Genomic DNA, 17,340 nt, shown 5'->3' on the forward strand with positions numbered 1-17,340 from the left:
AGTTGTAAAGAATTTTGTGAGAAGAAAAAAATAAAAGAAAAAGTCATAATAAATCAAATTCCATGACTTTATTTGAGAGGATTAAGGATTAAGTTTGTTAAATGAAAAGGGAAAGATTGGTTTATTTGATCAAACCCAAAAGAGATGTATTGTTATCTCCAGTATTCCTTAGTGGGCTTTTATTGAATAGGATTGAACATTGAGGCTTTACAGATTTGTTTAGATATAAACATTCTTTCACTCTATCTTTTTAGAACTTCCTATTTTTTCTTTTTATTCCTTTATTTATTCATTTATTTTAGTTAGCATTAATTTTCTTATCTTTTAAATTGTAATGCTAATTAAAATTAGGATTAAAAAGAGGGGTTTTTGCCTTGTTAAGGTGAGGATATGCCAGTAGAAACAATTCTAAGCTTCTAAGCATCAAACTGGGATTCATGGAATTATTTGGGGAACCTTGAATTCTTAAAGATCAGGCATAAGAAGGACGTTTTTATGTAGTACATAGATTGTCAGGTGTAAATAACCGAACGCTCGTTGAGTTCAAAGCACCAAAGAGTTTATTATTGCTATCTGTACACAAGAATCCGACCAACTAATAGTCTAAGTTAAGTAGGAGTTAGATAATGGTCAACAGTATATACTGGTAGGTCTCTTGTGTGAGCACAAAGATTCCACACTGACGACACATTTATCTCCATCTCCGAGTTCAGCCTGCTTATCTCCTTCATAGATAATTCTACTGAAATAACAGAGCTAGGAAGGACCTGAGACTTATTGCTTGACAAACAATAGCAAGAATGTTCCTTTGATTCTCTGGACCTTCTGAAGAAGGCAACAACCTATTGAGTTGGCCATCCTTTCTATTATTCAGAGCACTGTGTACTCTAGACCAACTTGGCATATCCCAGATGATTTGAACTGTAGCCCTCATTGGCCTTTGAAAACCATGTTGGTGAAAAATTGTGGGAAACAATCCAGCACATACAGAAGGCGCAAAGTCAGAGAAGGCACAAATTCAGACATTAATTGGAAGAGGCTGGAACGATTTGGCTATCTGGCTGTCCAAACCTGGCATAAATTAGAACACCTTATTTATTTCATTAAAAAAAAAAAAATCAAATATACCCAAGTCCTCAGGACAACTAGAGAGGGACACAATTCTGTAAAAAACAAAATGGAAATGTTTGGTTGAAGGAGAGGTGATATTATGAAATCAAAAGCCTCCTATACAAAGATATTTTGCGTTTATTACCTAAATCAGGTACATCCAATCTGCAGCCCATGGGTCACATGTGGCCCTATACAGCGAGTAACGTGGCCCCACAAGATAATAAAACATTAGAAAATAAAGGAAGTTTGTTATTTATATACACATGCTGTGCATTGACAATAAATGTTTGATTTGATTTGATTATTGTATATTTTATATGTGGCCCAAAACAATTCTTCTTCACTCAGTATTGCCCAAGCAAGCCTGGACTACTATGACCTAAATACAAAATATAAACCAGAAAATGATAGCCATACTGCAAATAAAGATTTTTTTTTCTAGTCACCCAAATTCTGGTGATTGGTCTTCAAAGACAATTCTACTAAGCAATTGTTGCTTTATTATCTAACTCCAGTATTACAATGTTGGAGAAGATTCCTTCAAATGTATCTTCCCTTCTCTTTCTGAATGTCTTCCTCCTCTTCACCATGTCACTGTTGCCCATTTACTGTCCATTCACTCTTCTCTTCCATTGCACTCCACCCATGTACATCCCTGGTTGCACACGTGTAGAGGGTGGTGAACAAGGGGAAGAGTAAGAAGGTAAAGCAAAACTGGGATTTCCCCCGTTAGCCTGGAGACTTCAATGTCAATCTCTGGTGAAAGAAAGTGTCCTTCAAGACTCATCAAGCATGGGCCGCATGGATCTAGATAATATAAAGTCCTTGACTGGCATGGGAGTGTTGAGGACTGAAGGCTCTTTCTTCATGTTAACTTTCTTTCTCTTCAATCTGTCTCTCTGAGGAACATATTTAAGAAATGGCTAAGAGACAGCAGTAAAATAAAACTTATTTGCAGGATACGGAGGATGAAGTCATGCAATAAACCTTAAATCCAGTTAACAAAAATGCAATTGCTTTGTTCATATAACATGCTAGGCCCAGAGAGCTAAATTATCACTTAGCATGTCTCACCTTGCTCAAGAGTAGTAATTGTGAGAGAGTTCTTGGAGTCCTAGTGGACAATCACTTAAATATGAGCCAGCAGTGTGCTGCAGCTGCCAAAAAAGCCAACACAGTTCTAGGCTGCATAAACAGAGGGAAAGAATCAAGATCACATGAAGTGTTAATACCACTTCATAATGCCTTGGAAAGCTACACTTGGAATACTGCATCCAGTTTTGGTCATTATGATGTAAAAAAAGATGTTGACACTCTAGAAAGAGTGCAGAGAAGAGCAAGAAAGATGATTAGGGGACTGGAGGCTAAAACATATAAAGAAAGGTTGCTGGAACTGGGTATGTCCAGTCTGATGAAAGAAAGTTCTAGGGGAGATATGGTAGCAGTGTTCCAATATCTCAAGGGTTGCCACAAAGAAAAGGAAGTCAATCTATTCTCCAAAACTTCTGAAGGCAGGGGAAGAAGCAATGGGCGGAAACTCATCAAGGAGAGAAGCAACTTTGAACTAAGGAGAAATTTCCTGACAGTTAGAACAATTAATCACTGGAACGACCTGCCTCCAGAAGTTGTGGATGCTCCATCACTGAAAGTTTTTAAGAAGAGATTGGACAACCATTTGTCTGAAATGGTATGGGATTTCCTGCCTAGGCAGGGGGTTGGACTAGAAGACCTCCAAGGTCCTTTCCAACTCTTCTATTCTATTCTATTCTGAATAGAATAGAATAGAATAGAATAGAATAGAATAGAATAGAATAGAATAGAATAGAATAGAACAGGTAACAGGTAAAAATCAGATGCTCTTCTATCTTATTTTCAGTTAAACAATTTAGCTCTATCATATCTGTTAGTTTCTGCTGTTAAATAAGTATCTGAACACAGGTTTTAGTGTTGAAATTTATGGCCATGCTTGGCCTGAAAGCTGAATATTCATGAGGAATTTACAGTCATCCCTCCATCTCCCCTCCCCAGTTTTAAGCAAAGGTGCGGAAAAGCATATCAGGATTGGCTGCCCATCATTCCTTTGGAGGCTCCATACTGTCTTTGTCACTATGGATCACATTAATGGCTGTTTCTGAGTCAGAATACACACATCTTGTGTGGACGCCAACATCAGCTGTGGCTCTGCCCTATGCCCTGGTTTCTTTAAGAAGTAGACCATTGATCAGTCCTGGAGTTCAAAAGCTGTTTATAAAGAGATGATATCCATGTATGCAGATATTTAGGACTTGGAACCATCCTGGGACAATCCAAATTCAGCCTGAAGGGAAACAGGTTCTGCACCTGAATAAATTATGCAAAAGAAACACATTTGCATATCTTTTCTATTATTTAATCCATTTCTGCTACTAGGAATGGCGCTCTACCGGCCTTATTTAATCTTTTCCTGGCATTCTAAAGTTCTATCTCTTGTTTTTCAAATTTCGCTTAGAAACCTGGCTTCGGTTTCTTTCTTTTAACAGCAAAGGATGTTCTAGATGCTGAGGGTGAGCCTGATTAATTTCATTGAACTGGGTACTCCGAATTCTTATGCATTCATAAAGATGTCTTACAAATCTTTATGTTGTCTCCAGGGAACCATATTTGCAGGAGGGATATTTTGTTGTCTGCCTAACTATCCATTTTAGTCATACACAACAAGAGTTATGGGAAGAAGTATACGTCCTTGTGAGTTTAAATATACTTCTAGAAATGGGGCGGGGGAGAGAGGGAGAGATAGAGAGAGAGAGCTCTCTAGCCACTTATAACTCCGGTGAATATTTTATGTTCTACCATGACGGTGCATATTTCAAACTGGAATCCATGCCAATTACGTAAAGCAATTTTGCTGTGGCAGTCAGACTCCTCCCAATGTATCTCTATGGTGGGCTGGGATTTTTATTTTAGCTTTTCTTTGCTTGGCTTTGTTTATTTTTAAATAGCAATGATCTTCTCAGCTGCATTGACCGGAGCCTTGTTTGACCTCCTAGAACTTTAGAAGGCCTTGCTTGGGAAGTAGAGTGGGTGTGGAGAGGTTTGGATTATAGCTGATGAGCCATTCCTAGAGGAATATGATATCCTATATTGGGTTTGCCTTCATGGGAATTGGGCTGTTTTGATCATGGCTATCCAAAATCTTGTTTTTTCTTAAGACTTAGATTGTTGAGAATTTGATCTCAATGGGTTAGCATTCAAACATTAATTTCCCAGTATGATGAAGAAACTAGTATGAATTTAACAAGCTCGTCACCCCTTACTATTTTAAAACCCATCCTCTGCTTGCAAAATCATTCTCTGGGATGATACAAGGCTGAGCAAATTTAATAAAATAAGTGAAAATATAATATTCAGCCCATAAAAAGATTTTGATATATTGGGAAGTCTATGGATGTATCATAGTGGTGGCAGCAGAAATAGTAATGCTGAGTGGTGGAAACGTTATTGTATGGGGTTGGGGTAGAGAAATGGATAGATGAAGGTTAAAAATAGAAATATTTCGCTTCTCTTGTTCTTTTCGTGGTTACTTCTCTCATCATCACATTTAGGTGACCAAACATATAATGTTTGGTAAATGCTAAAATACTGAAGATAGGAGCAAGGAGAGATATAAAATAGTTTAAATGTGACTTGTAGAACTAAAAAAATGATTTCCCTGTGCATTTGAAGCATGCAAACACAGTGATACAAGATAAACTGAAGTGTTCAGGTTTGTAGCCAAGAGGTTCCATCTGGCTATAGAGCAAAGGAGATTTTTTTTTAAAAATAACTTAGATAGAAAGTGGATTCTCTAAGCAGGGGCGCACATGGAAAAAAATAAAGTAAAAATGGAATGAAAAAGAAAGCAATTTGTGGTCTTGAGTGCACGTATGAAAAACTGCTGGAAAATATATATTGTGCTGTGCGAGAATGTTACTTTATCATTGTTGACCTCCAGTAGCTGAGCTCTCAGATAAATATGCAATTATATGTGGCTTAGATATTTTAATTCCACCTAATTAAATCAGGAGGTCATATATAATTCCCACAATCCCTTGACTTGCACACAACATTCCAGTGAGGTAGAGAACTGACCTGAATTTAACCTCCATCCTCCCCCCTCCAGGAACTATCTAGTGGGAATGAATCCATTAACAGGAGACTATATTTTTCAGACCTGGAAAGTTAGGATGAGGCAAGATTGGTGATTGTTGTGAGAATATACAAGAAATACAGCAACAACATTGAGTAGGACAGCATTACTTTAAAGACTGTGCTAGTGCATGTGTATCTGCTTCAGTTCAGCCTCCAAGATGGAAAATGTGCATAAGGTATAAGTGAGTAACTGAAGATACAAGGATGTGTAAATTGTGGACATTGCTTATGACAGTTGTAACCTCTTGCAACCCACCTACCCCATTCTCAGTTCCAGTTTACCCTTCAATTCAATTAAAAGGTAGAACATTTACATGTACTATTTTGAATAGTTACAGTTTAGGATTAAGACCCCTTTATTTCTCTCTTACCTAGATGGCAGTAAACTTTGTTATAACACCCCCCAAAAAAAAAATCTGTTTGCGGCTTCAAAGAGAGAAAAGAAAGCAGGCAGGCAGAGTCGAATTCTTACCTGTTTATCTGCCCCAAGGTCCTTCCAGCCAACTTCTTAAACTCTTCTTTTCGAAACTCCATGGCGTTTTGCTCCCTTGGTTAAAAGAAAGAAGCGCGGGGATCTCCCTGCCCCACTCCTTTCCCACTGTCACTTTTGGAGACTCGAACAGTTAAAGACTCCGCCACATCAGGAAAGCTTCTTGGGGAGAGACGGGGTTGCACAGCGATCTCAACCCGTTCCTCTCGCCTGATGCCTTTCTTTTTCTCGTTTCGTGAGCTTCTTTCCCTCTTCCCTCGATTTTCGTTCTTTTCTTGCCTACTCTTTCCCTTTCTAGCTCTTCTCTTCTTCCCCTTCTCTCCACCGGTCTCTCGATTTTCTCTAGGACCCTCGAGATCTGCCAACTTGAAAAGCGGTGCGTGGGGATACGACCATCAACGGCGCTGCCGCCTGGCGCCCTGCCCAATCCACCAACACGGCCTGAAGCGTCATGGGGGCAGCTCTGCCACCGCGCACTAGTGCCCGCGCCCTGCGTGGGACGCTGCGGAGGGTCCCACTCTCTCCCCGCGCTTCCGCAGGCACCTAACCACTAGGGGGGTCAGTCTCCGGCAAGAGGTTTACGGAAGCGTCGGCTGGGGGCGCCAGGGCTGACTCGGAGCGTCGGCGCGAACTTTCCCTGTCCCGAAAACAGGGTCGCCGCCCAAGATTGGGGTTTCAGCACCACGGAGAGCGACGTGAGAGCGCGCGACAGCGCCCGGTGTGAGATTAAGGGAATCGCGCGACCTGTGTGAGCTGTGTGTGTGTCCAGTGGGGAGGGGGTGGCGGGCGCATAGAAGAGATTAGAGGGGTGTGTGGGGGGGATGGATCATGGATGGGAAAATGAAAGGCAGCGAATGGGGAAGGAGGGTTGTGAGTATAAAAACCGAGGTTCCGAAAGCGGGGCAAGAGATTCTGGGTACGGAAAGGATACCAAAAGAAAAGAAAGAAAAAGGAACGGGAAAGCAGCAAGTGAGAAGTGTTGGAAGGAAGAAAAATGAATATAATGAACAGAAGTGGCAACTTTTTTAGACTGAAGTCTGGATTGCAGTCTGCCGAAACGATGAAGATGAAAAAAGAAGGGGAGAAGGGGCGGGGAGGTGAAGAGGAGAGGAGAGAAGAGAAGAAGAGAGGAGAACAGAAAAGAGAAGAGAAGGTTGGGCAGGATGCAAGACTTCCTTGCAAGTTGCGGCCATGTCCCAAGAGAAGGCCGAGTAAGCAGCTCAGAGTCATTAATCTTTCAAAAGTACTGAATTAAGCTGAGAGAGGAAGAAGCTGGGATTGGGTGGAACACAGTCACAGCAGTCGGGGGGAGCAGGGGCAAGGCAGGAGTAAAGAAAAGAGAAAAGGAGGCAAAAATTGGGGTGGAGAGGCAAAAATTTCCATTTTGCAGCCCCTGGAAATTGGGAACAGGTGGATGGCAGAGGGTTCTCTCTCCCACATCCAAATGTAAGCAAAAACTTCAAGAAAGCAGTGAAACAGGGCCCCATCCCCATGAGGCATCAGTACTCATTCATGATCAGGGCTGGAGCGTGGAATAATGTGCAGGAGACTCCACTCACTTGGGATGATGCTCTTCTTGTCCTTTTGATAGGCTGTCATATCACATCAGCCATGAGAAACCAAATGCTCCAAAGCAGTCTAGAGCAGTGTTTCTCAGTCTTGTGAACTTTAAATTGTTGCCACGGTTAAGAAACATGGGCGTAGAGTCAAAAGAGAGGTAGATAATCTGTCTTGATACCAAAATCCTATGCCTCCAGTTCAGAAGGAAGAGCCATTTATTTCCCGATTCTGCATTCTTACGTTCTATGAAAACCTGTTTTTGATTGTTGCACACTGTCTGTATTTCCCAAAGGCAGCCATCCCAACATGGTCTCCTCCAGTTGTGTTGAACATCCATCATTCAGATATACCGTAACTTCAAAGTGATGAGAGCTACAGTACAAAACATCTGGAGAATTTAAAAAAAGGCTGCTGTGGCTCATCTTCTACAAGATGTTATGTTAGTTTTGTTGTTGTGGCATCTGTAGAATTATCTCATTTTATACCAATATTCAGTTAGTTTAAATATATTTATTCCACATAAAGTTGGGGGGTGGGGGGGTTGAGAAGAATTGCAATTATAAACATTTTAATTTGCTAGTTTCTGTATCAACATATTTAGTAAATGATCAAACAATTCCAGAAATGGGAAATCAATTATTGCTACAACTTTACTTGATGAATTGATTCAGTTCCACAAAAATCTTGTTAATAACATAAAAATATCAAATGAAAAATGGCTCTTTTTGAATGTAGTGGCATTCTTCCCAAAATATATAATATTATTAAAGAGCATTGATTTGGCTTTCTACATTATACAGAGAACAAAAAAAAATGAAGTGTTTTTAAATTCATCCGGCTGGATATATACAACCTATGCAAATGAATGCAGACATGCAAACTTTTACCAGAAAGATAAGCAGCAATGGTCATATTGAGAAGTTTTCTGCTTTTAGGTTTCCTAGTTACAACTAATTATTTTTCCTACATATTTTTTTTATTAAAGACAAATGGTGTATGTAAGTTGCTTTGAGATCCTTCCAAGCTGAAGAATAAGGGAATAAGATGAATGGGTGGTAATATTTTATTAATTATTTACATTATACTAATAGTGACTTATGACCACTTACTTGGAAGTAAATGCCATTGTTTAATTCTTGCTTACAGTTTGCACTCCTGTCTCCAGTGCAAATGTGTTTTGATGACCATTATAACAGCAAATCCTCTTTTCATTGACTCTCTCATCCTTAACAGTCAGCTGAGAAACCTTAAAGGCACCAGTAATTTGTAAGACTTCTACTTTCCTTAACACTCTTTTAGTAATGAAGAAAATAGTTTTAATTAATTCAGCACTTTCCAGCCATACTTAGAGAATTTACACATATATACATATATAAAATATAGTGTGTGTGTGTGTGTGTGTGTGTGTGTGTGTGTGTGTGTGTAAGAAATACTATATATAGTACTTCTCCATCTCCAGGTTGCAAGTACTTTGGAAACATCTGTTTGGCCACTGTGAGAAAGAAAATTCTGGAATAATAAATTCTGGAATTCTGGTATTGACAACAGTCCTTCTGGATCAGGGGCAAGGCCATTTTATTCCAGCATTTTCTTTCTGACAGTAGCCAACCAGATGTTTCCAAAGTACTTGCAAGCTGGAGATGGAGACTCTCCCATAATCATTCTTCACATCCTGGAAGAGATGCTGACTCCATTACAAAGGTGGCATGGAATGTTCAAAATGAATAGAACGTCTGAAAATTTATTCAGTTCCCCCTAAAACCATCCAAATCAGAATGTATCACTATGGCAAGTAAGGGATGAATTCTACAGGCTAATTATACATTATGTGAATACTGTGCTTTCTTTTGTCTTCTTTTAATCCTTCAATCTTCACTGAATAAAGCTTCACTGAATGATTCCTAGCCCTGGTGTTTTAAAGCAGAGTTTCTCAATGTTAGCAATATTAAAATGTGTGGACTTGAACTCCCAGAATTCTCCAGCTAGTATGGGTTGAGATCCACCTATTTTGATGTTGCTAAGGTTGAGAAACATTGTAAGGATAGACAATCTCTTCTCTCTATCCACTTTTCCCATCATGTTATACACCTTCATTATGTCCTTCCTCACTTTTTGTTTTGGCTAAATCAGACAACCCAAATTGCAAATGTTTTAGGTTTTTTCCCCCTCCAAGGGAAAGGAACTAATATGCTGCGGAAGGCGCAGATTATATGTTGGTAATTGGATTGTATGGATTTCAGCATAATAAGTGAATGAGATGCAATAGATTGGAAAGTCATAAAAACATCCTGGGGAAAAAATAGCAACCCACTTCATTATTGCTGCCAAGAAAATTATATGGAAAAGTTATCAAAAGCTGAACTCAACTTTAGCTTATCTTTATCTTTTAATATAGATTCATCCATGTAGGTCATAATACTATTTGCTTGCTTGGTTTGGTGTATGGTATACACTCAGAAATATTAATTTTAAACCACAGTTTCTGGCATTGGGGTTTTTTGTAGCCAGAGCTTTAATAAATTGTGATGTATTAAATAAAAACAGTATTAAACAAAAGGTTTTTTTTGGGGGTGGGGGTAGAGTTGAGTGGCCTTAAGAAATCTAATTAATAATGCCTCAACTGGCAACCTGAATATGTAAGCCTAAAATAGGTGTCTTCAGGGATTGGTGGAGTGTAGAATAGATTCCTAGGAGGGAGGAGGATCAAGGGACAGCAAAGTTTAGATAGTTAGGTTGGGAGGAAGCCAGTCAAGACAGCTCCTCCCTCGGAATTTTCAGAGTACATCTTTGGTGATGCAAGTAGTTTGCTCTTTCCTACAGGTGAGGAACAATAAAGGAAACTGCTTAGCACTAATTCAGTGTGTCCTTCTTGATTTTTGAAGCCTGACAAAGGCAGTGTATGTAAATGTGTATATGTGCATGTGTGTGTTTAGGTATACATTTCAATCAACCAATCAATCATCTATTGGCACCTGTAGTCCTTTCACCCAAATCAAAATGGTTGGATGGATGGATGGATAGATGGATGATGGATGGATATCTGCCACAGGAATGGGTGTGGAGTAATTGAAAAAAGCAGCATTGCACCAATACAATACAAGCTGTATTGTATTGGATCTACATCCATTTTGTAGAGGCATTGGGAGGCATTGTTCTAGGGCCTCAAAGATCCTCTGCTTTCTTACAAGTATGGAGTGTCATGATCTATGTACAAAATTGGAGGAGCTTGTATTGCACAGGTGTAATGCTGCTTTTATCAATTACCCCATAGCCATTCCTGTGGCAGACATCCATCCATCCATCCATCCACCTATCCTTTTCTTACCCAATAGAAGCCAGAGACTGTTTTAAAAATCAGCTGATAGCTTCACTTCTGAGGCTAGCAAACTGATCCCATGGAACCTGAGACTCCAACAAAGCACTAAGCATAATTCAGCTCCATGTGCTGGAGCCGAAAGCCTCGTTTTAGTTGTGAAACAGGAAGCAAAGAGGCAGGCCAAAGTGGCAGGAATGTGTCAGAGTTTGTGCTAGATTGGCTCATTTCTTTCTCTTTCCAGACTCGGGGGACAGACCAGCTGTCAGCTGAGTCACAGGCGGTCAGGGAGTTGGCAGTGGTGAAGGTGAAATGTGATTTTGGAAGAGAGACCCAACAGGACGCAGATGGTGTTAGGTAGGAGCAAAGCAAAGGCCGAGGGACAAAACAGCCTTGGGAACAAGTGAAGAGGAAAAAAATTGCTTAACCCAGGTGAGACTTATTCTGTTTATTCCATCCATCTTGGGCCTTCTAGTTGTATTAGACTACACTTTCCATTATCCTCAGAGGGCTGATTCTCCAATCATGCTCTATTTCTTTTTAAACCCCAATTTTGTGGTGGGTACAAGAAATGGAAGAAAGAATAAAATCAGTCCTTTGCTCCTTGCTAAGCCTGTGTAGAACGTGCACTTTGGTATCACAATTTTTGATAATTTGTGATAAACAGGTAGTCCTTGACTTATAAAAGTTCATTTGGTAGCCATTCAAAGTTACAATGGCACTGAAAAAAGTGACTTATGAACATTTTTCACATGACTGTTGCAGCAACCCCATGATCACACAATCAAAATTCAGACTTTTGGGAACAGATTCATATTTATGATGGTTGCAATGTCCCAGGGTTATATGATCTCCTTTAGTGACCTTTGACAAGCAAAGTCAAGGGAAAGCCAGATTCACTTAACAATCATATTATTAACTTAATAACTGCAGTGATTCACTTAACGACTGTGGCAAGAAAGGTCACGAAAGGGGGAAAATTCATTAACAAATGTTTCACTTACCAACAGAAAATTTGGGCTGAATTGTGGTGGTAAGTCCAGGATCACATGTATAGAGTATAATTTAATTATAAAAGTAAGGGGAATATTTATTTCTTGCCTGAGGCTCAAAATAAAAGATTAACTTTATTCGTGTTGGAGGTGATTTTTGCATGAATTCATTTTAATTGCAAGGGGTCATGATACTTCAACATTTGCCCTTACGCTGAATCACAGAGAGAACAGAGGCACTAAGCCAAAATGTAATGAACCATTCTGCTAACTGTGAAATGGGAATGAACCCTGGGAAACTGTCAAATGTGAATTGGTGGGGGTGCCAAATCCCCAGCATATTTATTCCTCAGGCCCTGCATGGCCGGCTCTATCTAGCAACAGCTCGCTACCCAATCGTGTTGCCTATCGGCCACTACTTGAGCCTTTTCAGTGGTTCCCTGGGACTTTTGACATGCAGAGTTTCCATTCTATCCTTCTACCATATTGTGACCCGCTTAATAGGAGCTGGATTGGAGACTTCGGTTTCTGGGCTTCTCCAAAAAGCAATGGTGCTTGAATGGACTCCCACGGCAGTCTTGTGTCCTAGAAGGCTGCTTTCCAATTTCAGTAGTTCTATGGATTTCAACTCCCAGGATTCATGTCAACATGCTTAGCTGAGGAATTCTGGGAGTTGAAGTCCACACAACTTCAGCACAAGTTGCTGAAGTAAAAAAAACACTTAACTCAAAATCGCAGTTGGGACCAGAATTTCCATTGCTAAGCAAGGCGGTTATTAAGTGAGTTGTGTCTGGTTTTATTGCATTTTTTTGCCATGATTGTTAAGTGAATTGTTGCAGTTGTTAAGTGAACCACACAAAGATTAAGTGAATCTGGCTTCCCCCAATGATTTTGTTTGTTGGAAGCTACTTGGGAAGGTTACAAATGACAGTCACATGACCCTGGGATGCTGCAACTGCATAACAGCGATGACGGGTTGTAAGTCAGTTTTTTTCAGTGCCTTGTAACTTACAAAATAGTTGTAAGTGAAAGATTACCTGTATCCTAGAAATTAATTACAGATAGTCCTCGACTTACAACCATTTTTAGTGACCATTTGAAATACAATGGCACAGGAAAAAAAGTGAGTTATGACCATTTTTCACATTAGCATTGAAAAACAATCACATGATCACGTTGTAGTCACATGATGAAAATTTGGACAGTTGCCAACTGGCTTGTACAGGTAGTCCTTGACTTAGAATAGTTCATTTAGTGACCATTCAATTTTACAACGGCACTGAAAAAAGTGAATTACCACCATTTTTCACAGTTACAACCTTTGAAACATCCTCATGCTCATGTGATCAAACTTCAGTTGCTTGGCAACTGGTTGGTACTTATGACTGCGGCTGAGCATGTGATCCCCTTTTGCAAACTTCTGACAAACAAAGTCAATGGGGAAGCTAGAGTCACTTAAAAACCAGGTGACTAACTTAACAACTGCAGTGATTCACTTAAACAACTGTGGTAAGAAAGGTCATAAAATGGGGGAAAACTCACTTAACTAATGTCTCACTTAACAACAGAAATTTTTGCCTCAACTGTGGTTGTAAGTTGAAGATTATCTGTATAACCTGCCTGATTTTCAAGTCAATTAAGAATCCCCCTTACATCATGAAGCCCCTACAAAAGACTGAATAGCTTTCTTCTTCCTCTTCTTCTTCTTCTTCTTCTTCTTCTTCTTCTTCTTCTTCTTCTTCTTCTTCTTCTTCTTCTTCTTCTTCTTCTTCTTCTTCTTCTTCTTCTTCTTCTCCTTCTCCTTCTCCTTCTCCTTCTCCTTCTCCTTCTCCTTCTCCTTCTTTCTCTTCTGCCACTGCCACTGCCACTGCCACTGCCACTGCCACTGCCACCACCATATCTATCATCGGACGTTGGTGATCATGTTGGTGATCCTATTTTTATCAACAGCTGCACCAAAAAGTGCTGCTGAATTTTGTCCAAACCAATCCCTTAGGTTTTGAAGCCATAGTGTTCTTCTTCTGCTTGGACCTCGTTTGCTTTCAGTTTTTCTTTGGAGGATTAAGTGAAGTGTGCCGTATATTTCTCAGTATCGCATCACACGTCCAGTTTGCTTTTTTATGGTTTTGATTATTTCCCTTGGCTTTCCCAGGCGGCTTGTCACCTCCTCCTGAGTAGCTTTGTGGGCCCATAAATGTTTAAAGGGACACCAAACTGAGTCCCACAGCCAGACTCATCATCCTCATTGTACCCTCCCTCCTGCCCGCTCCTGTTTCAGAAATCAGCAGGAAGGGTAGAATGAGTGTGGAAGTGGTGCAAACAATGAGCAGTTTCTCAGTGAGGAAATGCCACTAGCTGCACAAAGCATAGGCAAGAATGTACTTGAACAAATTGACAACACCCTGCAGTCTTGGGAATTGAGGTGATGCAGAGATGTCTGTGAGCTGAGAATATTTACAGACTCTCTTACCTGCCCTTCAACGGAATCGCTTGCAAACACAAATCATCTTCCCAGATATGGCAATACAGACAATCCTTGACATTATGACCTTATCGAAGCTTGGAATTAAGGCCATAACATGAGAGTTGTTCAGAAGGGCTACCATGTGACCCATCCATTTTATATGGTTGTTAAGTGTACATCATGGTCATTGAACAAGCACCATGGTTGTTAAATGAATCAATTATACCCAGTTTACTGGAAACCAAAAATAAACTCGGAAAACTGGCAAAAAACACTGGAAATTGTGGTCACGTCACCACAGGATGCTGCATATGGCTGTAAACATGAGCCAGTTGCCAAGCATCTAAAATGCAATCTCTTGACGAAATAAGTATTGGGTAGGGATTGTATAGCCTTTGGAACTTCAAAATCGGGTCATTAGTACAGAGTTTTGGTTGCTAAGGGACCAGTCGTTAAGCAAGGACTATCTGTAGAAAACTTAAATTATTAGAAATTGACAGATTTAAGATTGGCATTGGCTCCTCTCTCCATTAAAGCCCACAATGGTAAGGGCCAGAGTGTGAGCAATTGCATTCTTGTATAATGGCAGAGGCTGGGGGTGGAGTCAAAAGAGGGATCAGCCTAGAATCACTATGTAGCCACCAATGGACTAAGTCCAACCCCTTTTTCATTCAATTAACCCTGATCTAGTGCTAACAGACTGCTAGCTGTTAGTCGATTAGCTTTTTGTGTAAAGGCATGAGCAATAAATCTGTTTAATTATGGCTTGAGGGGTCCTTGGTGCTCTCTGAGCTTGGTTATTTTCTTGCAGACATTTTATTACCCAAACTAAATAACATCATCACTGCTAATTGGAACCTGACGTGGCCTTAGTCTTTCACGCCCTTCTCACTATTAGGCGGACTTTCCAACTTAGCATCTTTCAGCATGTGGTGCTATGAGCCAGCATGAGGCATCGGAGGCAACATCAGAGCCAAAAGAAAACCATCCAATCTGAGAACTGTAGTAGTGGAAGTTCAGTTCAATCTGGAGATGCAGGTTGGGGGATGCTGTGCACAGGAGTCAAGGAACAGATGCTCTTTTGCTTCTTAAGGGAGAAAAATTACCTCAAACAACCAACCCCATTTTCTGAACCAGAGAACCTCTAGGCCAGCCATTTGCTCCTTCTCAAGATCCCAGACACCTCTCCAAGTAATTAGCAAGTAACTCAGCAGGGTAAAGAAAATGCCCCACAACGTGAGATACAGCATATGCATTAATAAGATGTAAATGTATTCATAGTGAAAGTAGTGTTGGCAGAGGATAGCATGGGGGAGAAGGCAGATCCCTTGTCATTTTTGCAATGCTAGAGCAACATCATTCCTCCTCTCCCTCCTTCCACCCTGTTTGCTTTGATGAAAGAATCGGGGTGGGGAGAACAAAGCTATGACAGACATCTGTCCATATTTGAAGCTTGTCCAGGATCGTTAGTATGTATTCATACAATGCACTGACCCTCCACTGGTTCAACTGGGAGTGTCAGTGCATACTCAACATGATAAATCTTCTCCAACTTGAGTGTCTTCCAGATAGTAGGAATACTGAGCAGGAATACTCAGAATTCTTGGCCTTATAACCATGCTGTAAGAACATCTGGAGAAAGGTACAGTAAACTATAAACCATCCTTTACTAGATACAGGGGTTACATTCACCCAATTTCCTAATGTTTTGCAATGGTTAGTTAATGTTTCAAACTGCTTAGACCTGCGTTTCTCAACCTTGGCAACCTTGGACGTCAACTCCCAGAAGTCCCTAGCCAGCATGGAAGTTGACATCCACACATCTTAACATTGCCAAGGTTGAGAAACACTGGCTTAAGCAGAACTGAGCCTTATTGGAATATTCTTCTATTAGATCCAATTATTTATCCATTCAGTATTGCTGTGACAAGCTCAGATTTACACCCAATCTAGTTTTAGCAAAGCCTTTCCATGGAGAAATCTTTTCTAACCTCTCCTTCCCAATCTCTGTCCATGCTGGTGATTAGACACGGGCCTTTTTCCTATAAAGATCTATTGTACAAGACATCTATGCTCATGGGTCTAATCTGTAGATGTACATTCACTTGATTCCACTGTATATATTATACTGGTTCTGGAAAAATATTGACATTTTCTTACACAAGGACTCAAGTCCCATTTGTGACTCAATCATCAAATGACAAATTATCATCCAGGGAAGAATTATCCCCTACCTAAATGCAGAGCATTTATAACTTGGAATTCTTTATGAAGGCCAGAGGAAAGGAGTACCTATGATCCTACCCCAGGGCAGGCTATTGGAAGATTTCTGAATATTTTAGATTTCAGCTTCCATCAGCTCTAACAATAATAGCTTAAAGGAGATATTGTCCAAAACAACCTAGGTAATGCTAGGTTGATATCTATCCCATTCTGTAAATAAGAATTAGGATTAGCCTTAATTCTCCAGTCTTCTGCATTCCTAATACCTCTTTTATCTCCATTCAACTGGAGCCAAGTCTGCTTGAAATGCTCCTGAACCATATTAGTGTTTTGAAAACCCTAATCTAAACTTTCCACATAGATGTTGCTATGCAGGGATTCCACACTGAAACATTTTCACTTAAATATAATATCCCTGCCACAGGTGGGGCAGGCCCCCAGCCTTCTGGCTTTTCAGAAGAGTTTGAAGACTTGACTCTGCCAACTCATATGGGGTATTCAGGGGAGCACCCTGGGATTGTTAGTGCCTTGGAGACTGTCTCCTTGCCATTTTAATTTTAATTATTCTATCCTTGTTTTAACTACCACCTTTTGCTGAAATATATACTTTATATGGCTTTATATTTTTAACTGTACACTGCCCAGTCACTGAGATAGCAATAGCAATTAAACTTGTACACCACCTCATAGTTCTTTATCGCACTTTTTGAACAGTTTAAAAATGACAGCATATTGTCCCCAACAATCTGGGTCCTCATTTTATTGACCTTGGAAGGATGAAAAGCTGAGTCAACCCCAAGCCCCGTCAGGATTGAACTCCAGGCTGTGGGCAGAGTTAACCTGCAAAATTGCATTCTAACCACTGCACCACCAAATGGGTAATCTCTAAATCCAGTTAATAAAATAGAGAGCCATTACAATTTTTTTTAAAAAACTCCTTTACCGAGTTTAAATCAGCTGGGCTTGTACTTCTTGCTAGTATAAAAAGTGGCTAAGGTCGCCATCTGACTCCCATCCT

General features: G+C 40.2%; 1 protein-coding gene and 1 long non-coding RNA gene across 2 annotated transcripts in view; one reads left to right on the plus strand and one right to left on the minus strand.

Annotated features, from left to right (window-relative positions):
• Positions 1 to 6,471, minus strand: part of SLC17A7 (solute carrier family 17 member 7) — a 60,405-nt gene extending 53,934 nt beyond the window's left edge. The window contains exon 1 of the mRNA XM_087917860.1: positions 5,753 to 6,471. Within this exon, the coding sequence (XP_087773986.1) occupies positions 5,753 to 5,814 (62 nt within the window). The 5' untranslated portion in view covers positions 5,815 to 6,471. The remainder of the gene's footprint in view (positions 1 to 5,752) is intronic.
• On the plus strand, positions 6,436 to 16,387 carry LOC148124422 (uncharacterized). Its single transcript, XR_015740362.1, has 3 exons — positions 6,436 to 6,518; positions 10,888 to 11,075; positions 14,998 to 16,387. It is a non-coding gene; the product is annotated as an uncharacterized LOC148124422 (long non-coding RNA).
• Positions 16,388 to 17,340: the final 953 nt, after the last annotated feature.

This window comes from Pseudonaja textilis, chromosome Z (assembly GCF_049901715.1).
Source record: "Pseudonaja textilis isolate UNSWEBS1 chromosome Z, rPseTex1.2, whole genome shotgun sequence".
In the NCBI taxonomy this organism is placed as follows: domain Eukaryota; kingdom Metazoa; phylum Chordata; class Lepidosauria; order Squamata; family Elapidae; genus Pseudonaja; species Pseudonaja textilis.